This window comes from Brassica oleracea, chromosome C8 (assembly GCF_000695525.1).
Source record: "Brassica oleracea var. oleracea cultivar TO1000 chromosome C8, BOL, whole genome shotgun sequence".
Taxonomy (NCBI): Eukaryota; Viridiplantae; Streptophyta; class Magnoliopsida; order Brassicales; family Brassicaceae; genus Brassica; species Brassica oleracea.
The window spans coordinates 19357351-19382924 of NC_027755.1; the positions used below are offsets into that span (position 1 = coordinate 19357351).

At 39.3% G+C, this 25574-nt stretch overlaps 4 protein-coding genes across 9 annotated transcripts; 3 read left to right on the plus strand and 1 right to left on the minus strand.

The window, feature by feature from the left end:
- Positions 1-8236: 8236 nt before the first annotated feature.
- Positions 8237-9594, plus strand: LOC106309997 (probable diphthine methyl ester synthase). Of its 4 annotated transcripts, none has more exons than XM_013747186.1 (3): positions 8237-8326; positions 8476-8670; positions 8830-9594. In XM_013747186.1, exons 2-3 carry the CDS (start codon positions 8510-8512, stop codon positions 9386-9388), a joined length of 720 nt encoding a protein of 239 aa, XP_013602640.1. In that variant the 5' UTR covers positions 8237-8326; positions 8476-8509; the 3' UTR covers positions 9389-9594. The 4 variants fall into 4 exon arrangements, with proteins under 4 accessions (XP_013602640.1, XP_013602642.1, XP_013602639.1 ...); XM_013747188.1 differs by having other exon boundaries at positions 8238-8290; XM_013747185.1 differs by lacking the exon at positions 8237-8326 and having other exon boundaries at positions 8333-8670.
- A 1011-nt stretch (positions 9595-10605) lies between these two features.
- Positions 10606-14849, plus strand: LOC106307982 (ankyrin repeat-containing protein At5g02620-like). The gene is made up of 3 exons (XM_013745088.1): positions 10606-11149; positions 11558-11997; positions 13826-14849. Exons 1-3 carry the CDS (start codon positions 10714-10716, stop codon positions 14741-14743), a joined length of 1794 nt encoding a protein of 597 aa, XP_013600542.1. The 5' UTR covers positions 10606-10713; the 3' UTR covers positions 14744-14849.
- A 673-nt stretch (positions 14850-15522) lies between these two features.
- On the plus strand, positions 15523-18961 carry LOC106310376 (exocyst complex component EXO84A). Its single transcript, XM_013747609.1, has 6 exons — positions 15523-15536; positions 15700-15868; positions 16133-16230; positions 16304-17339; positions 17821-18653; positions 18726-18961. Exons 2-6 carry the CDS (start codon positions 15710-15712, stop codon positions 18868-18870), a joined length of 2271 nt encoding a protein of 756 aa, XP_013603063.1. The 5' UTR covers positions 15523-15536; positions 15700-15709; the 3' UTR covers positions 18871-18961.
- Positions 18962-19137: 176 nt separating this feature from the next.
- LOC106311805 (nuclear pore complex protein NUP98A-like) lies at positions 19138-24806 on the minus strand. Of its 3 annotated transcripts, none has more exons than XM_013749102.1 (14): positions 24692-24806; positions 24458-24574; positions 23945-24024; positions 23530-23835; positions 22721-23365; positions 22403-22633; positions 21624-22297; positions 21357-21444; positions 21220-21280; positions 20966-21104; positions 20676-20792; positions 20401-20575; positions 20043-20084; positions 19138-19965 (listed from the first exon to the last, which is right to left on the minus strand). In XM_013749102.1, exons 3-14 carry the CDS (start codon positions 23961-23963, stop codon positions 19307-19309), a joined length of 3156 nt encoding a protein of 1051 aa, XP_013604556.1. In that variant the 5' UTR covers positions 23964-24024; positions 24458-24574; positions 24692-24806; the 3' UTR covers positions 19138-19306. The 3 variants fall into 3 exon arrangements, with proteins under 3 accessions (XP_013604556.1, XP_013604557.1, XP_013604555.1); XM_013749103.1 differs by having other exon boundaries at positions 21220-21271; positions 23945-24022; positions 24455-24574; XM_013749101.1 differs by having other exon boundaries at positions 23945-24022; positions 24455-24574.
- Between the last annotated feature and the right edge of the window lie 768 nt (positions 24807-25574).

The following is a 25574-nucleotide window of genomic DNA, read 5'->3' on the forward strand; positions in this document are numbered from 1 at the left end:
CCCAAGGGGAGTGTTACGAAACTTAATTTAATACAAGATGGATGATCAAGGGGGAGTGTTATAAGATAAACTTTGAAATGATCCTCCACCCCTTTACCAACTCAAGCACTATGATCATCTACTCATCAAGCACTATGATCACCCACTCATTTACCAAATCAAGCACCATCTTTGATATTTTATGCATTGTTGTTCACTATAAATACCATCACTCATCTCACTCTTTTGTACACCATTACATCTTCTTCTTCTTCTTCCTTATAATAATCTCTCTCCCTTATATTAGTGTTATTTGCTTCCTACGGGTATTAAATTCTATTCTTATTTAAATTTCTATACTATAAATTATAAGTTATTTCATAACATTATTACCTTAATACTAACAAACGAAAAACGCAAACATTAATCAAACCGGACCAAACCGGACCAAACCACGAAAATAGAAATTGATCTCTGGTTTAATGCGTGGCATTTTTACAGTCGGCTTATTATTTTTATTTTTTTTGAACAACATCTTGCTGGTGATTATGGTAAGAAGATGATCAACTACTTTCCCTTTCTAATTAGACAGAATATACTCCTGAGTGCCTTGAAAGGAAGTTGGATTCTGCAAGGAGCTGCTAGTCAATTCAATGTACATATATTCGATTATATCTTTTTCTTTGTGTTATGATAAAATTACGAATCAAATGAGGTTGTTTAGACATCTAATAATGGCTGTCACGGACAGAACAGATCCTTTTTAAGTAGAACTTCAGCTATTTGACTCTATGTGATAACTCTGAAAGGGAAACTGAAGTACGCTAACTGTGTATCGCAGTGAAGTATGTCTGTGTGCGTTTGCTTTGCCCTATTGTTCAGCTAATGAGAATATTCCTTTATATTCTTTATAACTAATGATCATAGAAACGATGCTCGTCTCCTGAGTTTTCCAATTCTTTTATGATTCATTTATTGTTTCTTTGCTATTTAGTAGATTTCTTGTATATTAGGTAGAAATAACATCAAGTATCAGAACTAGAAAAGAAAAAACCCTAGTTAACTATCTGGTCCGATTATCGAGAGACCAGATCTGAGAGCATTTTTCGCCTTTTCTCCTCCTCTTTTCTGCTATGTTTCGACGACGTGCTCTCTTCAACTTTCTCTGTTTTGCCATCTTTTTTTGTCTTTTTTAGTTCTTTTTCGTCCATGGCGACCACAGATTTGTCTCCAGGGATTCCTGAAAGGCTTTATTACCTGCTCCGTTATCTCTTTGCTCCATCCAGTCTAGTCTCACCATCTTCATAACCCACATCCACCTCCGATTTGAAGACCTTCTTTGGCCATTCCCCTCTATTAACTCGCAACACCACCTCACTGCCTCAGCCTCCATCGAAAAGGCACTCGTTGTCCATGGGGATCCACTGACTCGCCGACCAGATCCGGAAGTCCGAGGTCTCGACATCTGTCGGACCATCTTCCCCGACAAGATCTACTATGCTATCAATGTTCATGCTTGGCCTCCGTCAAATCTCACCGGTCGGTTTGCTTATTCCGGTGAGGATAACTCCTCAACGACGTTTGTCTTTTATCCATCCAGCGGCAGCATCTCCTCCATCTTTGACAACCACCTTCGCCTTTCCACTGCTTGTTTTGCTTGGTCGGGTGTTGACGAACAAGCTTCAGAAGGTTGGGCCAGACCCATTAAGAGGTTGGTTATTGCTAATACCATTTTTTAGCTCTTCAAAGTACATAACAGTGAAGAAAAAGTCGAATCATGCCTTTGTGATTTTATTGGGGTTTGCTAGTATAATAAAAATTTCGGGTGGGTTCACTGAGATCTATGTTTCAAACTTTATGTATCTTTCTTGTTTGAAGAATTTACGGGTCAATCTACTGGGACTGTTTCTATCTCCATCACCCTTCTCTTCAGAGGAGAAAACCTTACCACCATTTCCTCTTCCATTGGAAAGAGATGATTCCTCGGCCTCGTTGCCGAGCGTTTGTTTCAGTTTCTTCATCGGTTTGCTATCTTGTGGAGCGGTCTCCACGGGACCAGAAGATGCAACCGAGATTACTTCGGTATTTCTCGTAGATGAAGTCTGGACTTCAACGTCACATTATGTGACTATTCCCTAGTTGTCTGACATTGTCGTGAAAGCTCCCCCGACGCATTCAAGCATCGTCTCGAATTCACTGTCATCTTCGATTGAAGACCTATCTTGCTTAGTTTATTTATCTGATGTATTTTCTGATTATGGTCAAAAGAGGATGTATAATTCACTCTTTATATTGTATGGAAGAATTTTAAATTGAATGAAAGTAAGTTGTGTTTCACAAAAAAAGTAGAAATAACATCATTATTAGCTTTCTCGGAGCTGTACCACCAAACCTGTTGGTTTCAGTCAGAGTTGGCCGGTCTAAGAATTTCGGGCCCTATTAAAAATTTAAAAATATATATTATATTTATTTCAGAAATAAATTAAAATTTCTTTTAAAATCAGTTTAAATATTTGTTTTTTTAAATCCAAATCAAAATTTTAATCACATAAAAATATTTTTCTTATTTTAGTTGTACTTTTAAATTTAATGTAAATATATTTTCTTATTATAGCTGTATTTTTAAATTTATTTATGTTAAATCGAACAACAAAAGAATTATTTTGTATTTATTATTTTACATGCAAACATCTGAATATTTATGTATATATATAAATGATTTTTTTAAATAAAAATTTGGGACTGCCCACAGGCCGGGCTCTGGTTTCAGTATCTCTCCTCGGGAATCTGCAAGAAAGTTTATTAGCTTCCTTGGGCTGAGTTTTGGTTTAACTATTCTCATCATAGTGCCATCAAAACTACTACATTCGCTCTGTATCGTAGAGATGCTCCTAGGATCTTGCGGTATGGGTGATGTTCGGACGACAAATGCTGAGGTCGAGACTTTACTTCAGGACAGAGACGCTCTGATTCGTGAAATCAGTGAGAGTTTAGAAACTGCTCAGAAGCGTATGCACACAACAAAAAATAAACACAGGCGTGACGTTGAGTTTCAGCGGGATGATTGGGTCTATCTAGCTCAAGTCAAGACCCTAAAGGCGGTATTGATGTTGGGCCCTCGACTAAAGCCCAAACAGAGAAAAAGGAGAACACCGTTGCTCTGTTTCAGCCCAAGAACGTGATTCTGTCGTCTTCTGAGAAACCAGTGAGCTAGCAATCTTTACGTGAGCATTGTACGACCAAGCCAGCTCACTGTGTGGAGACAAAGAACAGCTTCGCGTGCTTGGACAGCTGTGCACTGGTGTGCTGAGGTTAACCTAATCTTGAGAGTAGTATATAAGGGTTGTAAAGAGTGAACATAGCCGTCGGGTTGAAAGTTAATAAAAGTTAAAGTTTTCTTCTTCTCTACGTCTTTGTTTCTTGCTATCTACATGGTATCAGAGCCATGGAAGAGGCTTCAGAAACAATCTCTACGCCGTCTCTAAGCATTTCACAATGTGTGACTCTGAAGATCTCATCTTCGAACTATCTTCTTTGGAAGACTCAGTTCGAATCGTTTCTTTCGAGTCAGTCTTTGCTTGGTTATCTCAACGAATCTACACCCAGACCACTTCCTACTGTCACAACCAGGAACGGTGATGTTGTTACTGAAGAATCAAATCCGGAGTTTGTTAAGTGGATTCGTCTTGACCAGTTGGTTATGGCTTGGTTGTTCGGTTCGTTGTCTGAAGAAGCTTTGAGGTCCGTGTACGGTCTTCAATCTGCACAGGAAGTCTGGTTTGGTCAGAAGTACAACAGGGTTTCAGCTACTCGAAAGTTAGATCTACAGCATAAACTCTAAGGTATGACTAAAGGTCAAAAGTCGATGGCTTCATACTTAGGAGATGTCAAAGGTGTCTGTGATCAGCTTGATTCGATAGGTTGTCATGTTAGTGGTCAAGAAAAGATTTATGGAGCTCTCAGTGGGTTAGGAAAGGAGTATGAGTCAATCACTACTGTTATTGAACAATCGATGGACTCTGTTCCGCAAATGAGTTTTGAGGATGCAGTGTTCCAGCTGGTGGCTTTCGATGACAAGATGAAAACTTTCTATCAGCCAGCTGAAGTGAATCCTCATTTAGCCTTTCATACTGGAAGAGGTTACAACACTCGAGGTCGTGGGTCATACAACCACCGAGGAGGATACAGAGGTTGAGGAAACTCATCTTACTCGACAAGAGGAAGAGGCTTTCAGCAGCAGTTTGCTGGAGCGTCTGGATCAAATTCAAACACAAGACCGTTGTGTCAAATCTGTGGCAGATACGGTCACACTGCACCGAGGTGTTACAACAGATTTGACCAGGATTATCAGTCTCCAGACACTCTTCAAACTGCTCTAGCTACAATGAAAGTCTCGGATCAAGATCGTTACTCTGGTCAAGAATGGTATCCTGACTCCGCAGCTACTGCTCACATTACCAACAACAGTGGCCAACTTCAGTCTTCTCAGCCTTACTTAGGCAACGATCAAGTTATAGTTGGTAATGGTAACTTTCTTCCGATAACTCATGTTGGGTCCATTGCTCTCCAAACTCCTCAAGGTACTTTACCTCTTAATGATGTATTGATCTGTCATGGTATCACTAAGTCTATGTTGTCTGTTTCAAAGTTGACATCTGACTATCCTTGTTAGTTCACCTTCGACTGTGATTCTGTGTGTGTTAAGGACAAGGCAACAAAGAGTGTGATAACTCAAGGAAAACGGCTTAAAGATCTGTACGTGCTGAAGGACATGAGGTTTCAAGCTTTCTACTCAACACGTCAACAAGCTGCGAGTGATGGTGTGTGGCATAGAAGGCTGGGTCATACATATATGGAGGTTCTTCAGCATCTTTCAAGAAGTTTAGCTATCGTAATGAATAAGACAAGCTCACGTCTCTGTTGTGATGCTTGTCATTTAGGAAAAAGTTCAAAGCTTCCCTTTGTAAACTCTGATTCTGTCTCTAGTCGTCCCTTACAAAAGATTCACTCTGATTTGTGGGGGCCTAGTCCAGTGGTGTCATCTCAAGGATTCAAATATTATGTCATTTTTATTGATGATTATTCAAGATTCACCTGGTTTTATCCTCTCAAGCTCAAGTCTGAATTCTTTTATGTGTTTGTTCGGTTTCAAACAATGGTTGAAAATCAATATAAGCAGAGTATAGCTCAGTTTCAGTGTGATGGAGGGGGAAAAATTTGTAAACCGGCAGTTTATGCAGCATCTGCAGTCCAGAGGCATCAAGAAGCTTATCTCATGTCCTCACACCCCTCAACAGAACGGCTTGGCAGATAGGAAACATAGACATATCACTGAGCTTGGAATCACAATGATGTATGACAGCAAAGTACCACAGCAACTATGGGTTGAAGCATTTTTCACTGCGACATTCATTGCGAATCTCTTGCCATCTTCGGTCTTGACTGAGAAACAAAGTCCTTATGAAGTTTTAAATGGTCATGCTCCAGTTTACACATCTCTGAGAGTATTTGGATGCAAGTGTTACACTTGTCTAAGGCCTTACATGAAGAACAAGTTAGATCCCAAGTCTCTTGTCTGTGTGTTCTTGGGATACAATAAAAAGTATAAAGGATATAGATCCTTCTACCCACCTACAGGGAAAGTTTTCATCTCACGACACGTTTTGTTTGATGAGAATCACTTCCCTTTTGGAGATATTTATAGTCAATTTCACAAGACTACAGACTCATCTGTGCTAAATTCATGGAGAAGTGTAAATCTGCAACAATCTAATTATGAGACTGAAACTGAAGTCGCTGCTGAAGATCTTCCTGTTCATGTAGTAAAGCAGGTGATTCTTCCGAAAGTCCAGTTGCCACAGAGTCCGGTTGTGGAGCAAGAAGTTCATAATAAATCAGCAACTGAATCTTCGTCAGGATCCTCAAGTTCTCAGTCTGACGATGACAATGATGTTGAGCAGCAAGTTGTTCCACCTATTCATTCAATGGCAACTCGGGCGTGTGCTGGCATCATCAAGCCTAATCCAAGATATGCAATGGTGACAGTAAAAGCAAGTCATTCAAAGCCTAGAAGCCTAAAGGCTGCTTTACAAGATCCAGGATTGTATGGAGCAATGAAAGAAGAAGTCAACAATATGGAAGAAACAGAAACATTTGAGCTTGTTCCATCAGAAAAAATCAACATCCAGTTGGATGTGGTTGGGTTCACAAGGTCAAACTTAATGCAGATGGTTCAGTCTTGAAACTCAGATCTCGTCTGGTGGCTAGAGGCAATGAGCAAGAGGAAGGTGTGGATTTTCTTGAAACCTTTAGTCTAGTTGTACGAACAGCTACCATCCGAACTGTGTTGCATGTTGCTGTCACGAAGAAATGGTTGATCAAGCAGCTTGACGTCAAGAATGCTTTTCTGCATGGTGATCTTAAAGAGTCAGTGTACATGGTTCAACCACCTGGGTTTGAAGATCAGACGAGACCAGACTATGTATGGAAGCTAAAGAAAGCTATATACGGCTTGAAACAAGCTCCAAGAGCTTGGTTTGATAAATTTAGTAACTTTCTTCTGGAGTTTGGGTTTCAGTGTAGCTTCCCGGATCCTTCGCTATTCATCTATCATCAAGGCACTGGTGTTCTTTACCTCCTTCTATATGTGGATGACATGATCTTGACAGGGAATAATGAAGCATTGTTGAGGACATTGATTGAGAAGCTCAGCTCTGTTTTTCGTATGAAGGATATGGGTTCAATTCATTACTTCCTTGGTATTCAGGTTCATCAGTGTGATAATGGTCTGTTCCTGAATCAGTCTAAGTATGCTCAAGACCTTCTCATCATTGCAGGCATGAAAGACTGTGCACCGATGCCAACTCCACTACCGATGAAGCTTGACAATCTTAAAGGTTATGATGAACTCTTTGCTGAGCCTTCTTACTTTCGAAGTTTAGCAGGCAAGTTGCAATACTTGACGTTGACAAGACCCGATCTCCAATTCTCTGTGAATTATATTTGTCAGAAGATGCATCAATCGAGTGTCTCAGACTTCGCTATGCTAAAAAGAATATTGCGCTATGTGAAGGGTACGTTTGACATGGGAGTGAGCATTAAGGAGTCAACCAACTCAAGACTGGTCTGTTACAGTGACTCTGATTGGGCAGGTTGCAAGGATACACACCGTTCAACTGGAGGCTTCTGCACGATGTTGGGCTCCAATGTTATCTCGTGGTCTGCAAAACGACATGACACTGTCTCTAAGTCTTCCACAGAGGCAGACTACAGGACGATGTCAGCAGCAACTTCTGAGATAGTATGGTTACAGCACTTGCTGAAGATAATGGGCCTGCAACAACAAATCACTCCTTTGCTGCTGTGTGATAATTTATCAGCAGTTTGTCTCACCGCAAACCCAATGTTCCACAAACGAACCAAACATTTCGATGTGGACTAACATTATGTGAGAGAAAGGGTGGCAATGAAGGCATTGGAGGTGAAACACATCCATGCAACTATGCAAATGGCGGATATTTTTACCAAATCGTTGCTTCAGGAGTCGTTTTATAAATGGAGAAGCAAACTTGGTGTTTTCGTGCCTCCTACGCCAAGTTTGAGGGGGAGTAAAGACGGTATTGATGTTGGGCCCTCGACTAAAGCCCAAACAGAGAAAAAGGAGAAGACCGTTGCTCTGTTTCAGCCCAAGAACGTGACTCTGTCGTCTTCTGAGAAACCAGTGAGCAAGCAATCTTTACGTGAGCATTGTACGACCAAGCCAGCTCACTGTGTGGAGACAAAGAACAGCTTCGCGTGCTTGGACAGCTGTGCACTGGTGTGCTGAGGTTAACCTAATCTTGAGAGTAGTATATAAGGGTTGTAAAGAGTGAACATAGCCGTCGGGTTGAAAGTTAATAAAAGTTAAAGTTTTCTTCTTTTCTACGTCTTTGTTTCTTACTATCTACAGATCCTAAAGACAGTCGACAGTTTCCCAAAGGAAGTGTGAGAAGCTAATAATGACTATATCATGTGGAAGTCGTCATCGAATTATTAAAGGGAAATTTGGAAATAAAGAACAAAAAAACTTAGCTATTGTCCCCTTAGAATAATTTTACTAATCTTTGTCCTCTTAGTACAAACCATAAGGAAACCCCACTTTAGTCCTTCGTATTTACTATTTAGATTTATAAATATAATAAAAACATAAGTACTAATTAATATAGTTATAATATGATATTAGTAAGTTTTAGAATATAGTAAAAAGTAAATAAAGTTAAAAAAGTTGAAAATTCAATCGTCTCCAACCCAGGCTCTCTGCGAACATCACCAGGCAAACCCTTTTTTTTGTTTGAACGACCATCACCAGGTAAACCAAAACTCACTTATGTTGCTGATAGATTTGTCTTTGTCTTAGATTTAGTTCATCAATTGTTAACTAAAGGCTGAAGCTTTTAATCTTATAAAGCTCAACTCTTCCTCAATTACCTGATTTGAGTGCTTGATTCATGTGTTAAGGTTCAAGACAGAAGAGAAGAGTTAGAAGGAGAAGATGTTGTACATCATAGGTTTAGGTTTAGGAGACGAAAGCGACATAACCCTGAGAGGACTCGAGGCCGTCAAGAAATCTCAGAAAATATACATGGACAGGAAAAGTTTTATGGGAAACCAATCACACTTGCTGATAGAGAGATGGTGGAAGAAAGGCAGGGAGTATGATTGAAGAAGCCATTGATAATGATATCGCTTTTCTCGTTGTTGGTGAATCGGTGATCCCTTTGGGTAATGTTGAATCTAGTTAGACGGTGTCGTTTAGTTAGTTAGATACTGTCTGAATTGTTTTGTTTTTGTGTGTTTTTTTGTTTGTTGCAGAGCTACAACGCATAGCGATCTTGTTGTTAGACCTAAGAAACTCGGTGTAAACGTAGAGGTGGTGCACAACGCATCTGTGATGAACGATGTTGGGATCTGTCGTCTGCAGCTTTACCATTACGGAGAGACGGTTTCGACCCCTTTCTTTACCGAGATTTGGAGACCTGATAGCTTTTACGAGAAGATCAAGAAGAACCGTGCCCTTGGACTGCACACGCTCTGCTTGCTTGATATTCGAGTGAAGGAGCCTACTTTCGAGTCTCTTTGCAGAGGAGGGAAGAAACAGTATGAGCCGCCGAGGTATATGACTGTTAATACGGCCATCGAGCAGCTGCTGGAAGTTGAGCAGAAGCGTGGAGATTCTGTGTACTCTGAAGAGACAGAGTGTGTGGGTTTTGCGAGGCTTGGCGCTGAGGACCAGAAGATACTTTCGGGGACGATGAAGCAATCGGAGAGTGTTGATTGTGGAGCACCGTTGCATTGTCTTGTGATAGTAGGCAAGACACATCCCGTTGAAGAAGAGATGTTGGAGTTTTACAAATACGGAACTGCAAATTAAAAGACCACATGACTGAAGAAGGCTCAAGGGGGAGGCAGGAACGATCAAGATGTCTCTCTGAGTAAGAGATTGAAACTAGGAACATTTTTATGAGCTATTTATATCTACTTTCAATAAAGCTCTAGTGAGCCCAATCTAGCTTGTTAAGGATTTGCTTTCAGACTGTATGTTTGTTTTCCCTTCAAACTGAGGAAAAAAAATTATTATCCAACTTTGGTCTTGCTGAACAGTACCACAAATTTTAAAACCTGACTTTTCAACAGAGTATTCCTCTCCAAGTCATTTTCAAAATTTGAAAAAGGGAAAGAAACAAAGAAGACTAGGATAAGGCGTATGCGTACGTGATGCACATATAATGACGTATGGTTACTTGCGTAACGGAGGCTGATAGATAGGGAAATGCATCACAACCCGTCCACTATTCAGAAAAGACATGGAAGATTGTGTCTGGCTAAAAGTCCCTTGACTTTAAGTAGCTAGATTTTAGCCATACTTATACTAGTTTACATATGACCTTACAAAACAGCCAAAAACTAATGATAAACATTTTTAAAAGGAAATAAAAAAGATTTAGGGAATATCTGGTAACCGTATTTTTCCTAAATTTCCGGATTTTGTTTACAAATCTAGTAGAACTTACATTCTACCAAAGTTCGAAAAAAGATGAAGTGGTAGATGCAAAAAACTGAGATCGTAGATAAAGGAAAAGTGGGAAGAAAATATGTTCTGTCGGGGCATATATGAGAACTTTTATTATGCCGTATAATCTACCAAATATACAGAACATAGAAGGAAATGTAGATTTGTTATTCTGCTTTAGTAGGTCAAAATGTTTTAGGTGTACTGTGCCTTCTACGTATAGTAGATCATTTTGTCTTAGGTATAATGTATATTCTAAGTCATCGTAGATGGTAGATTTGATATTCTAACACATTTAGTCTATTTTTAAAGTTACTATTCTAAATATTTTTTTAATCCAAAAATATTTTTCATATATGCACATGTTTGATAACTTCATGTTTTATATTTTTCTTTATTTTTTTGTATTGTAAATATATTGATATTAATTTTTATTTACAAGAAAGGTAGTGAAAGTCCAAAAGTGACAAAATTTGATTTTGTACTAAGGGTACAATAGCTAAGTTTTTTTGTTCCTTATTTCCAAATTTCCCATTATTAAATACAATCTTATCTTAATCTTCCTCCTTATATTCTTATCTCTTCATTCCTCTCCTCAACCATTCTGCTTTCTCTATTCTCAAATCCGTTTCTGTATATTTCCAATAAGCACATCTCTTGAGCTTATCAATTTTCTTGAGAAAAGAATGCAGCCGATCTTCCATGCTGTCCTTCAAAATGACCTTCCAGCTTTTATGAGTTTGGTAGAAGAGAGAGACTCGACGCTGGAGGAGAAAAACAATGAAGAACATCTGAACGACACGGTTTTGCACATGGCTGCAGGGCTTGGTCACGGAGAACTCGTCTCCAAGATTATCGATCGTCGACCTTCCCTAGTCTGCTCCCGCAACGCAGAGGGAAACACACCGTTGCATCTTGCTGCTCTCCTTGGAGACGTGAACATAGTAAGTCAGATGTTAGAGACTGGATTAGAAGCGTGTACCGCACGAAACAACAAAAATGACACACCTCTCCACTTAGCATGCCGCAGCATTTCGACGGAGGCTGCCAAACTCGTTGCGGAAAAGACAAACTCAGTTGATCTCGGTGAACTCAATTTCGCCATATCAAGTGGATCCACTGGTAAGTTTCTAGTGTACACTCATGTAATCAGGACGCATTTTTAGCATAATAGAACGGTTGAATAGGTTCGATTATATAAAACAAAAATACTTGAATTTATAAAAATTGATGTATAAACTAGAGTCTAAAAGTTTTAGAATTTTAATTATATTTTTTTAATTTAAATGTCTATAGTTTCAAAAGAAAAGTTAAATCATATCTAGGTTGAGCTATTAACTTTAAAAATTATAGTGTTATTTTTTAAAAATAAGGTTTAAAAGTATTTTTTAAAAAATATTTTTTTTAAAAAGGTTTAAAAGTATACTGCAGTAAAAATCCCTTTTGTCAAAAAAAAAGGAAGTATACTGCATGTAATCTTGTATATAAGTCATTGTCGTTAGTTTACTTTTGTGTTGGGATCATTGTCAGGTGTTGCAAAGATTATACTGGAGAGATTCCCAGACCTAGCTAGGGAGGAAGCTTGGCCTGTCGAAGGCGGCTCGCTATCAACGCTATTGCATCATGCGTGTGATAGAGGAGACCTTGAATTGACAAGAATATTGTTAGCGCTCGATCAAAGACTAGATGAAGCTATTAACACCAACGGGTTATCACCTCTGCACCTGGCCGTCCTCAGAGGCTCGGTTGTAATCCTGGAGCAGTTCCTAAACAAGGCTCCATTGTCTTTCATCTCTCTCACGCCATCAAAAGAGACAGTCTTTCATCTCGCTGCAAAAAACAAAACCATGGATGCCTTTGTTTTCATGGCAGAGCGTTTGGGCAGTAACAGTCAGATTCTTTTGCAGCAAACAGATGAAAATGGCAACACTGTCTTACATACTGCTGCCTCTGTGGCTTGTGGTGCTCCGGTGAGTAGTTTTCTTTGTTCATGTACTTTCCATAAAACCGAAGCTGGGAAACGACCATTTCATACCAAACATATCACGATATGTTCAATTTATACTTGACTTATATGAACGTGCAAAAACATATATGTACTTTCTAAATTTTGAAATAACATATATGTTTATCTTTTTGGCGAAATCATACACCAGTCGCCACATCAGCTGCCATGCCATCTAATTTTGCTGATGTGGATGCTACTTCAGCTAACTTTGCTGATGAGGATGACACGTGTACAATTTTTTTTAAACAAAATAGTCGTTTTATAAAAATAATTTTTAGAAAAGATAAAATTTTATATTTTTTTAATATATTTAGTAAAATTAACAAAAAATTAATTAAATAATAAAAATATAATATAAGAGATATATTTGTAAATGTTTTGATCCTATCACAATACCATCCTTATAAGAGTTATATATATGTTGTAATGATTCAAATTCAATGCTAGTGTTGCAGTTGTGTTACTCTCGATTAATCATGGTTGTGTTTAGGGCTGAGCATAAAATACGTAAGCCGAAATACGAACCTGAACCGGAAAATCCGATCCGTACCTGATCGTAAATGTAAAAAATACCCGAATGCAGTGGCAGAACGAAATCATTTAGAGGGGTCAATTCCCTCGTAAACATTTATTGTGTGGGTCAATAAGTCAAATTAGTAATATTTTTAATTTTCTTCTTCAAAATACAAGTAATTTTTCTTATTTCTACAAATCCACTTGGGTCAAGTGACCCCTTTGCTAAAGAACTGCCTCTGCCATTGTCTGAATAAGTTTTATACGGTGTTACAAAATATATATGAACCCAGAGTGTTATTAACGGAACCAAATATTCGAATTAATATACAATATAAATATAAATATTTGAAACATAGCTACGTACTTCAAATATTAAATTTCATATTTATTTCGGTATGAAATCTAACAATAAGTATTTAAAATTTAAATAAGTATCTTAAATTCTCAATTCTATATAAATAAGTATATATTTCTTATGATTTGCTTTAAAATTTTAGATTTTACTGCGGTTTATCCAAAACGATCTGATATAACGTGAATCCGAACGAGATATGGTTACTTTATGGTTCTAGGATGTGATACAAAACCGATCTAAACCCGATGTGTTATATCCAATCTCGATTCATACTTACAAAAATACATGTATGGGTCCTAAGGGTCCGAAAAACCCGACTTGAACTCCAACGAATATATCTCTTATATAAGATTAAAAATTATTATTTAATTATTTGTTAATTTACTAAATAATACATTTATAAATTTTACTTTTTCTTAAAAAATATTTTTATAAAAATACTATTTTATTTTTTTTTTAAATTATACTTGTGGCATCTTCGTCAGCAAAATTAGTTGACGTAGTATCCACGTCAACAAAATTAGATGACATGGCAGTTGATGTAGAGATAAGTGTATGATTTTGCCAAAAACATAAACATCATGTATGTTATTTTAAACATAAACGGTCATATAAGTCGGATATGAATTAAACATATCCATATGTTGGGTATGAAATGACCGTTTTTCCACCCGAAGCATTTGTAGGTTATGAATCATACCACATTAACTTTAAGTATTAACATAATAGCACACTTGGAAAAAAGTCTTTGATTACGTGAACTGAAAAGAAAGCCTAGTGGGATTATGTGTCCAAATACTAGAATGCATTGGTAATCCAGAGACAAATGTATACATGATGATTCAGTCTTGCTTCGGTTGATCATGTTTCGATTTTTTATTCTTTTTCTTCTCACATATGCCTACTAAATACACTGCAGCTTATACGTTACATCATTGGTAAGAAGATGGTAGATATCAGCAACAAGAACAAGATGGGTTTTGCAGCTTGTCACCTTCTCCCTCAAGATGCTCAAGACTTTGAGTTGTTATCAAGCTGGCTAAGGTTTGACACCGAGCCTTCAGGAGTGTTGGATCCTGAGAGCATTGTAGTCGAAGATCCCTCTAGTCCATTGATCGGTAAACCATTACGGGCATGCGTTAAACCTTTTGATATCTGCGGAAGCTCCGATGCGGACGAGGTAATACGGCTGCTTACGCTAATCGGAATAAACACAACAGAGTTAGCTAAGAGAAAGAGAAGTAAACAAAGTGAAGTGGAAAAAGGTCCTGAGGGCTTGGAATATGCGATGCATATAGAAGCATTACAAAATGCAAGAAATACTATTGCTATAGTGGCAGTCCTTATTGCTTCAGTTGCTTATGCCGGTGGGATACACCCTCCTGGCGGCGTCTACCAAGATGGGCCATGGATAGGCAAATCCACTGTGGGAAAAACGACAGCGTTTAAAGTCTTTGCGATATGCAACAATATCGCACTGTTCACGTCCTTAGCCATCGTTATTCTTCTCGTTAGCATCATACCTTACAAGAGGAAACCGTTGAAGAGGTTACTGGTGGCCACGCATAGAATGATGTGGGTTTCTGTTGGGTTCATGGCTACAGCTTATGTTGCAGCAGCCTGGGTGACAATACCACATTACCGTGGAACACGATGGGTGTTTCCAGCCATTGTTGCCGTTGCTGTTGGAGCTTTAATGGTACTCTTCTTATATCTTGGTGTTGAGGCCATCGTTCATTGGTTTAAGAAGAAGGCTCGTGTAGGACTTACACCTTCCTCTGCAAGGACCTGTTCAGATTTGGCCGTCTCAGGAAAATCAGGCTACTTCGCTTATTAAGAATGTTGGGTTAATCCTTTATTTATTTCATACATTTGTGATTCATTTTTTGTTCTTAAGAACATCAGTGAGTAATTGTCTCGTTTAAAAATTCTCTTATTGTTCACCTGATGAGGTCAGTGCAAGAGATTCAAAGTAACATGAACGGAACTGAACTTAGTAGAACATAACAGAACAGAGATTACAGAGTAAAACTTTGTCTGAAACATTTGATATTCACTTCTTAAGCATTAAGACAGCACACTCTATCCAGGCCTTTTATGAATTCCAGCTTTATCACAACTTCTGTTGGAAGGGATTAAGCAACCCGCTCTTATGGCTTCTGGAATTAGTTAGGTTTTTACAATCAGGATGAACCGAGTCATAAAATAAACTATGAATATAATCTTTGCTTACTATTTGGTTATGGATACACATACACATAACTTACATCCTAATAAACCAATTTCATACTTCTACAACAAACCAATAGACTGTATTGTTAATTTGCTGCAGATAATCTTGCAATTTTGTTTTTTTGTTCTCTAACTTTCCAGCTCGTAAGGACTCAATCAGTCAACTCCCTGACATTTTATGAATGTTATATAAAAAGTTATACTTTGAATATATTTTTCTAATTTGGAATTATCATTACAAAAGTTTTAAATCTAATTAACAACTGATTTGCATAAAATGAGGAAAAAAACTTAAAAAAAATTAGGATCCAAAGAATAATAAAGCATATTCTTACGTAACTCCGGCCAAACCATTCATTATGTTAATGCCAAGGACGTGGAAGCGATAACGCATCACGGTGAGCCCTACGCGCTTTCCCGAGTCAATGGACTCTCGTCTCCTGGATCCAAATTTGCCTCCTTCTCCTTCGCAATCCCAACAACAAACATATCATTCTCCTCTTCCTCAACGCCAATCTTCTTGTGATTTTTCAATCCTTCTGGTTCTGTGTTTTTAATTAGGTTCCAGAAAATGGAAGCGAGAACAAGAGGATCAATGTCGTCGAGCATCGGCGGCTCCGAAGAACTCGAAGCGAACCTGACACTTAGTGATCGTCTCAAGGTTTTCAAGGGCTCCACGTTCGATCCTGAGGCTTATGTCACCTCCAAATGCCAACATATGAACGAAAAGGTTTTTCTGTTTTTATCTGTTTCTTGTACCACAAGTCAAAGGATTCTCATTAGGTTGGATCATTATTATGACCTAATGTATACAGATTAACACGAGTCCATATTAGTGAATGTAATTCACTTTAGTGGTGGTGAGAGAGATGTTTCTGATGCTGAATCAATGTTTTATTACATTTGATCTTTTATGACATCACATGGTTCAGTTTGTGTCTGAATCTGTGGTTAGCTTAGCCCTCCAAGTGTCAGAATATGTGTTTGCTTGCAGGAGACGAAACATTTAACTTCTTACCTCGTTGAACTAAAGAAAGCTTCTGCTGAAGAGATGCGTAAGAGTGTCTACGCAAACTATGCTGCCTTTATACGGTGTGTCAATCATTTTAGGGCACAGTTCTTGTTCCTTGTTAGTTACATTACAAATAATTCTTGAATTTTTCAGGACATCTAAGGAGATATCAGCACTTGAAGGACAGCTTCTTTCAATGAGAAACCTTCTCTCTGCTCAAGCAGCTCTCGTTCACGGCTTAGCTGACGGCGTTCACATCAGTTCCTTATGCACCGATGACGCTGACGACTTAACAGACCAAGACCTATACAATATGGATAGCAAACAGCTCTCTAAAATAGAGACTTGGGTTGTTGAGTTCTTTGACCGGCTTGAAGTTCTCTTAGCCGAGAAGAGAGTTGATGAATCCATGGCTGCTTTAGAAGAAGGGCGGCGCGTGGCCATGGAGGCACAAGAGCAACGCACGCTCAGCCCCAGCACTCTTCTTTCTCTCAACAATGAGATCAAAGCTAAGAGACAAGAGCTGGCTGATCAGTTAGCTGAAGCTATAGGCCAACCTTCTACAAGAGCAGGGGAGCTTAGATCAGCAGTCTTGGCACTCAAGAAACTAGGCGACGGCTCTCGCGCTCACACGCTGCTTCTTAAGTCTTACGAGAGGAGGCTACAAGCCAACATTCAAAGTTTAAGAGGCTCCAACACTTCCTACGGTGTAGCGTTCGCCGCCACGCTCTCTCAGCTTGTTTTCTCAACGATTGCTCAAGCTGCAAGCGACTCTCTAGCAGTTGTCGGAGAGGATCCGTCCTATTCATCAGAGCTTGTCACATGGGCGGTTAAACAAGCCGAGTCTTTCGCTCTTTTACTCAAAAGACATACCTTAGCTTCATCTGCGGCTGCAGGAAGCTTGAGAGTAACCGCAGAGTGCATCCAGCTCTGTGCATCTCACTGCTCTTCATTGGAGTCTCGCGGCTTAGCTCTTTCTCCTGTTTTGTTGAAACACTTTAGACCAGGCGTGGAGCAAGCACTGACCGGTAATCTCAAGAGGATTGAACAAAGCAGTGCTGCTTTAGCTGCTTCTGATGATTGGTCACTGGCTTATACACCAACAGGCTCACGCGCCTCATCGAGTACTCCCATTGCACCGCATCTTAAGCTCTCTATAAGCGCTCAAAGATTCAACTCCATGGTTCAGGTACTCAACATTACTTCCACACAATGTTATAAATATCGGGTTTAGGTGGCGCTTTACCCGCCTACACGACTGCATAGGCGGCAAACAGAAACGATTTTATTTATACTATTTAAATTGGATTAGACCTTTATAAATCGATTTAAATATGTTGCATTAAACAATAAAAAATAATGTTAGTATAAATCCAAAAAAAATGCTATTTTTTTTCTTTTGTATATATAATTCTTATAGCAAAATAATTTTATAATTAAACAAAAAACAATATATCTAATATAAATGTAAAATATATGAAAAATAAATCAATAATTCGTTAACGGTTAGGCTCCACCTAGATCATGAATAATCCGTCTAGTTGCTAATCATCTATACAATGCCTAGTTACCATTTATCGATTTTTTGAACATTGATTTCAGACATAATCTTTATATTTCTTCAGACACAGTCTTGCTATAAGGTGAACTTATTGTCTGTGTGTATTTAGGAGTTTCTGGAGGATGCTGGACCGCTAGATGAAGCCTTACAGCTAGACGGTATTGCACTAGACGGTGTTTTACAAGTGTTTAACGCATACGTGGACCTCTTGATCAACGCTCTACCCGGTTCAGCCGAAAACGAAGAGAATCCAGTTCACAGAATAGTTAGAATAGCTGAAACCGAGTCTCAACAAACAGCTTTGTTAGTCAACGCACTTCTCTTAGCAGACGAGCTAATCCCACGTTCCGCTTTAAGAATCTTACCACAAGGAGGTACCAACCAATCCACTCCACGAAGAGGAGCCTCCTCAGATAGACAGAACCGGCCAGAGCAAAGAGAGTGGAAGAAAAAGCTTCAAAGATCAGTCGATAGATTACGCGACAGCTTCTGTAGAAAACATGCTCTCGAACTCATCTTCACCGAAGAAGGAGAAGTCCGTCTCAGCTCCGAGATTTACATTCTCATGGACGAGACCACCGAAGAGCCTGAATGGTTCCCTTCGCCGATCTTTCAGGAGCTGTTTGCGAAGCTGACGAGGATAGCGACGATTGTGAGCGATATGTTCGTTGGGAGAGAGAGGTTCGCGACGATCTTGCTGATGAGACTGACGGAGACGGTGATTCTTTGGATCTCTGATGATCAGAGTTTTTGGGAGGAGATGGAGACGGGAGATAAACCGTTGGGACCGCTTGGTTTGCAACAGTTTTACCTGGATATGGAGTTTGTAATGATATTTGCCTCGCAAGGGAGGTACTTGTCGAGAAACCTTCACCAAGTTATCAAGAATATTATAGCTCGTGCCATCGAAGCAGTTTCAGCCACTGGACTTGATCCTTACACGTACGTATTATTGCATGCTTCAAGCATAAACTCGTGATTAAGACATTGTTTCTAACTAATGTAATGAAACAGGACGTTGCCGGAAGAAGAGTGGTTTGCTGAGGTAGCTCAGATTGCGATAAAGATGTTAACCGGAAAAGGCAACTTCGGCGGTCACGGTGAGCGTGACGTCACTAGCCCCTCTGTTTCCTCTGCTAAATCTTACACCAGCAATTGACTAATCTAATAATTTGAACCATTAATCAACGTTTACTTAGATTTACACTTTCTTTATATTTTCATATTAATTATTTTCTAATCAAATTGTTATCGATAGCTACAGTCGAATATAATAGCTCATCATTACTTGCAAGTTCCTCATATTATATGCTAAAAGAACATGTAAACAAATGATCAGGAGTCCCATTGACCGAAAAATGACATTATATAATGGGCAATGACCTCTCTAACGGTAGATTAACAAGCTATGTGAATACGTAGCAGATAACAAAAACAAAACAAGAAAACCGTTTCACATATAGTAACAGATACCATCACATATAGTAACCGATACCATCCACAATTTCAAAACAAGAGAAGGTTATATAAGGAGACAACAAAAGTTGTAAGAAAACAAAGGTATAGAAACGTACAACCAACACTGAGATGAGACACTAAGCTTCATCATCGTCTTCATCGTCGAGCTTATAGGAGCTAAAATGATCGACGCGGAACTTCCACTCGCCTTTAACGGGATCAAACGACACAAACTCAGCTCCTTGCGCCTCAGCTTTCCTCTTAAGCATCGTCTTATACTTCTCCACTCTCTCTCCTTCTGTAAACTGCTTCCCTGTCTTCTTATCAATACATTTTATATTCAGCAACGTTACCTCAGCCGGTTTGTTCAGCCCTTCCCCAACCGCCGGTTTCTTGCTCTCGTCTAGGTAGACAATCACTTCCCGGTTGTTGAACTGAACCAGAGATTCCAAGTCTAGCCTACGAACATCCGTCTCTCCCATGAACTTTATGCTCCCGTAACCGTGGCGTCCCACCACAAAGTCTTTAACCCAACTGCAATAACCAGGATTTGCTCTTTCTTTAGCCGCTAGTTCCGGGATTCGTGGCTCCGTGAAATAATCCGATTGACGCAGCTTTGGCATTAGCGCCTCGATATCTGTTGCGGTTTCTCCGGCTCTGTGTCCGCCTAGTGTTCTGTAGGGACGATCTTTTTCCGCAGCATGATCTGTGCTTGTTGTGCCGTTTGATTTCTGATTTCTGTTGGCTGATGGATGAGTGCTTTCTTCAGCAGAATCAATTTCTCTTTTACCATTTTCTGTGAATAATGTTCCACAAGTCAGCCAGAGAATGGTCCAAACATGGCAAAATGTTTACAAATGCATATATACTTACTGTCATGGTTTGCGGCATCAGTAGCTATGTCTGGACTCTTCCCTGAAATTTATGGATAACATTTGTCAAAAGGGCCAGGAGTCATTGAACTCAGTACCCTTTTCGTGTAAATACTTCTACTCACACGCAGAGCAAGAAAGTTTCAAAAGAGTAACAACGCATTAACAAGAAAACGTGCTCTTATAAGAGAGTTCAAAGGAGTAGACATTATAGTTCTCCAACTAGAAAGTGTTCGTCTAAGATATGAACTCTATGGGAATAATCTGAAAAAGAGTCTCAAAAAGCTTTCTCAATATTGAAAACTTAAAGCAGAACTTGAAGTTACACTAAGCAAAGGAATAGAGAAAAGAAAGTTTACCATTTTCATGTACTGGAGCAGTCGGACGCTCCTTTGGAATTGTTGATTTGCCCCTTGAAGACCACTGTTGAGCTGGGCGTATAACTAGAGCTCTAGGGTTCTCCCTTGGAATGAAAAGAGCATCCGCCTTTGGTGTACTTGAGGGAGTCTCCTCATCATCAGTGAAAAATGGAACCTACAAAATTAACATTAAACACGAAGAACGAACCTCAGCACCAAAAAATAAGATTCGAGTAAATATAGTGTGAACAAAACTCCATAAGACAGAAGCATGCCTTAGGACCATTGTCGTCAGGACGGTACTTTCTCGCTGGCAATCTCACCCGCCTTTGTAAAAGGTGTCGAGAAGTCAGGAGAGATGATACTCTAACAGAAACAGGTTTGTCAACAACCTGAAAGGAAAAAAGAAACAACCTGAACAAAGAGGAAAAATGAATGATGAACAAGGAGGAAATACAGATATGTTAGAGGTATGAAGATAAAAATATGCTATTTGGTTATATTCAGGAAAGAGTTAAAAGAAAAATGAACTGTGTGGGTGTTGCAGAAGGAAGAGTAGGCTTACAGGCAAGCTGGAGATTCCATATTGAATCGAAGCTGAGTTTCCACTTTGATTTATTGAAATCTGAGGCATAGCAGGAAGTGTTCCAAATGGATTTGTAACAGCAACCGGTTGCAAAACAACAGAGCTTGGCGGAGCAGGCCTGTCAAAAAAAAAAAAAAAAAAAAAAACTGAAGCTCCAGTAGAGCAAAACAAAACGAAACAAGAAAGAGCAAAGACAGAAAGTCTTGCAAGGACTAATGTCAGAAAGACCATACGTTTGTCCAAAGTTGCCTTGACCAAAAAATCCCATTCCACCAGCAGTCCCAGCTGCATTAGCTTTAGACCATGAATATACACGAGTTAGCATCTAGTAATAAGAGGATAACGTTAGTGACTTGGTCGACAGAGGTACCTGCTGGTGTTTGGCCGAAGTTGTTGAAACCAAAACCATTTGACGCTTGGCCTGGCTGAGATGATTGAAAAGGTGTCATACCAGCAGGCTACAGAAATAATCAAAGATTAGAAGGCCCAAATTAGATCGAATGGGAAGTGCAGGTGCGGTGTCAGTGAAGAGAAGTAAAAAACTACTAACTGTGAAGAGATCAGACATCACCAAAGGAAATAAGAAAAAGAACTAAGTGCTTGGGATTGAAAACGAATACGTAAACAAGAAAATCACCGTTGTTTGTCCAAATGGAGAGCTGCTAGACGTGGTTAGTGTTGAAGAACTTGAAAACATGTTGCCAAACCCAGTAGAAGGCTTATTGAACATGTTAGTTTGGCCGAATGCAGGAGCACTACTCTGTCCGAACTGTCCAAAAGCAGAACCAGTCTGTCCAAATGCAGAACCAGTCTGTCCAAATGCAGAACCAGTCTGCCCAAATGCAGAACCAGTCGGCATCGAGGGGTTTGAGCTAAACAGACTAGCTGACTGAGTGTTTCCAAATGCTGAAGTTGCCCCCTGACCTGAAGCTGAACCAAATATTGATGGAGAAGAGCCAAATCCAGGAGTGCTCGACGAGCCAAATAACGGTGATGATGTCGTTGTTCCAAAAGCGGAGGATGATCCAAAAACGGATGTGGTAGCTGTAGGGGTTGACCCAAAAAGATTGGATGAAGATGTTACACCAAAGGGCGAGGAACCAAAAGTTGAAGTAGCCGCTCCAAATCCCGAACTGCCAATTGCTGGGGTTTGAGGCGCAAAAGGGTTGGTAGATGTTGAGCTCGAAAAAGGGTTTGTTAGATTTGCTGGTGTCTGACCAAACGCCGGTGATGGAGCAAAAGGATTTGGCTGAGCAGCTGATACACCAAATCCGGTATTTCCAGGGGACTGGCCAGCAGGACGTGGTCCACCTGAAAATTGAAGATGTAGAGAACCCATACTTGTTAGAAAAAGTACAATCATATAGCGTAAGGCAGATGTAATACCAGATTTGTTTGATCAAATGTACTGTGTACCTTTATCTCCTCGCTGGTAGTCTTCCCACCTTAGCTCCTCGTGGCTTTTATCTTTGTATGCCGGCATGGCAGAAATAGATTCCAACTTTCCAGCAGGCGTACCACTGGCTGTATCTGCCTCAACTGTCGGTGCATAAGGCACGGCTCGACTGCCCCCTTGTTGTTGACCACCACCGAAAGGTGATTGACCAAAACCAGAACTACCAAATGTTGGGGTTGAAGCCTGCGCACCTGGAAAACAAATCATGCAAACATACTTCTTCATCCTTTATTCAAATGACTAACACAACAATTAGTTTGGACTGCTAAAGGGAGAACCTTGGGCTCCAAAGGGAGATGGTGTAGAGCCAAATGCGCTGCTGCCAAACGCTGATGTGGACTGGCCAAAAGCTGGGGAGGAGCCAAAACTGAACGATGAGGTATTTGATGCACCAAAAGTAGGAGTGCTGGATGCTCCAAAGGCAGGAGAACTTGATGCACCAAAGGCAGGAGTACTTGATGCACCAAAGGAAGGAGCGCCTGCTGCACCAAAAGCAGGAGTGCTTGATGCACCAAAAGCAGGTGTGCTTGATACACCGAAAGCAGGGGTGCTAGAAGCTCCAAAAGCACCTCCAGAACCAAAGCCAGTGTTCCCAAACGTGTTGCCAGTGCTACCAAAGGCTGGAGTCGGTGAAGCTCCAAATGCAGGTGTGTTTGTGGCGCCAAATGAAGGCTGGTTAGAGGTGCCGAAGGCAGGCGTGCTTGTGGCACCAAAGGCAGGCGTGCTCGATGCACCAAACGAGGGTGTGCTTGTAGCGCCAAAGGAAGGCGTGCTTGATGCACCGAAGGCAGGCGTGCTCGTGGCACCAAAAGGTGTGGATGAACCAAAAGTGCTGTTTCCAAATGCAGGTTGAGATTGCTGCGGTGTGCTTCCAAAAGGATTTGACTGAGGCGTTGAAAATCCCTGCCCAAAACCAGAAGACCCTGAAAGAAGAACAAATAAATAACTTAGTCCCCAAAAAGGAAATGTAAAACTGAAAACATGGACTAACGACTAACGAGACCATGTACTAAAGAAAGGAAAACAACAAAGAAGTCGGGAGCCAATATCTAAAAAACAGCAGAAAGAGAACCCAAAAGGTGCTTACCACCAAAAGGTGAAGCTGCTGGGGAAGCTCCGAAGGCCGGAGTAGAACTCCCAAATGCAGGTGATGAAGAAGCTCCAAAAGTTGTGGTAGAGCCGAATGGAGAGGAGGCTTGAGGTGCACCAAACACACCGGTAGAAGTGCCACCAAAGATTGAACTCCCTGTCTGTGCACCAAAAGGTGAAGATGTTCCAAACGGTGTTGCTGGAGCTGGAGCAAAGGGATTGTTACTGCTTGTGTTGCTGGTCTGACCAAACAAAGATTGGGTCCCAAACGGGCTGCTACCAGTACCAGATGACTGTCCAAAAGCTATAATAACAACAAATAATAAATAGCATTAAAATTTTAAAAGTAAAAAACATAACTAGATATAAGGCTAGCGAAACCAACAAGTAAGGTATAAGAACATATGACTTACGATTAGATGATCCAAACATCTTCCTCTGTAGCTTCACAGCGCAGGGCCCAGCCAAAAGGAGATTATACTATCTCGTAGCTGGTAGAAAAAAAACGAAATTATAAAAAAAAACACTATTAGGAAACGAGAACAGCATAACTAAAGCACATAAGCAAACACCATATCCGCAAAATCAAGTTTTAAAATCCAAACACAATAAGCATCCATAATCATTCTAGATGTCAACGTCCCATGAACATGATACGAAAGCCAACAGATTAAGTAGGTTAACGAAGATATCACAGAGAGTACACAGAGACCCCTAAGGATCAAGCTACACATTACACACCAATCAGCTCGGGAACAAGAAAAAATACATAATAAGCTGCTATGATTGAGAGATGACGAACTTCTAACAACTCAGAAATTGACTATGCCAAAACGAAATCCAGAATATAACGAGAAATCCAGCAATCAAATCAAACTTGGGAGTAATCGAAATGTAAAATTTCACGAAACAACGAAGAATACCTTCTGAATCTGATGTTAAGACGATACGCACAAGGTCACAGAGACTTCGATCAATCGAATATACCTCAACGATATCAAACGAGAGGCTAAGAGCGGAAGCTTTGATTGACGAACTTTGCCCTGCGTGGGAAGAAATTAGGGTTCGGGAGTGGAATCGCCGATAAGGGAGAGAGAAACGAATTAGTTCGGCGGCGTCGAATCAAACGTGGAGCAGAAAATGTTAAGATGGTATCGAACCTGGAAACGATGAGGAGGTCAATCTGAAACGCGACGAAGCAAGGAGCAATCTCGTCTCGGAATCGAAAGCGCGAGACTTCTTTCTACCTGCTTCCGACTCCAATTAGGCAATATACGAGAAATCAAATTATATATATATATATATATATATATATATTAAATTTTTATTTTATACAACGATTTAGTTAGTATAATCGCTTTATTTATATTTTGTACATGCATTTTTGTTTGTAATTTTTTTTGTATAATGATGTTTTAGTGTGACTATTATTTTCTTTAACAAAAGAAATTTTTAGTGTTACAATTAAGTCTAACTTTTCCAAGGGAAAATTTTCATTTCTACCACAAGTTTGATACTAGTTTTCAAACTAGATGTTTTGTTCGCATGTGTGGACGTATCTTTTTATAAATATTTATTAGTTTATGTTTTATTAATTCAAAAACCAACTTGATAAGTTTTTATTTTTGTTTTCAAAAAATTTAAATCAAACATCAAATTATTTATATACAACAAAGTTTTTTCATTAAAATATATTTGCTTATCACTGTGTTTAAATTTTAAAAACGCTCACATATTGAAAATATTTTAGAAAACATCTTTATACAATTTTTTTGATTAATATTTAATTATAAATTATATTATATCCGCTTTATCATTGTGCTGAAATTTTAAAACACTCACATAATGAGAATATTAAAAAAAACATCTTTATATAAATATTTTTTAATTAATATTTAATTATACACACATATATATATATATATATATATATATATATATTCATTAAGGATATAAACAATATTAGTCAGTCTAACTTTTAACGTGAGAGTTCCGTTGTGAAAAATCACTTCGCAAATAATAGTATAGATTTACCATTAATTA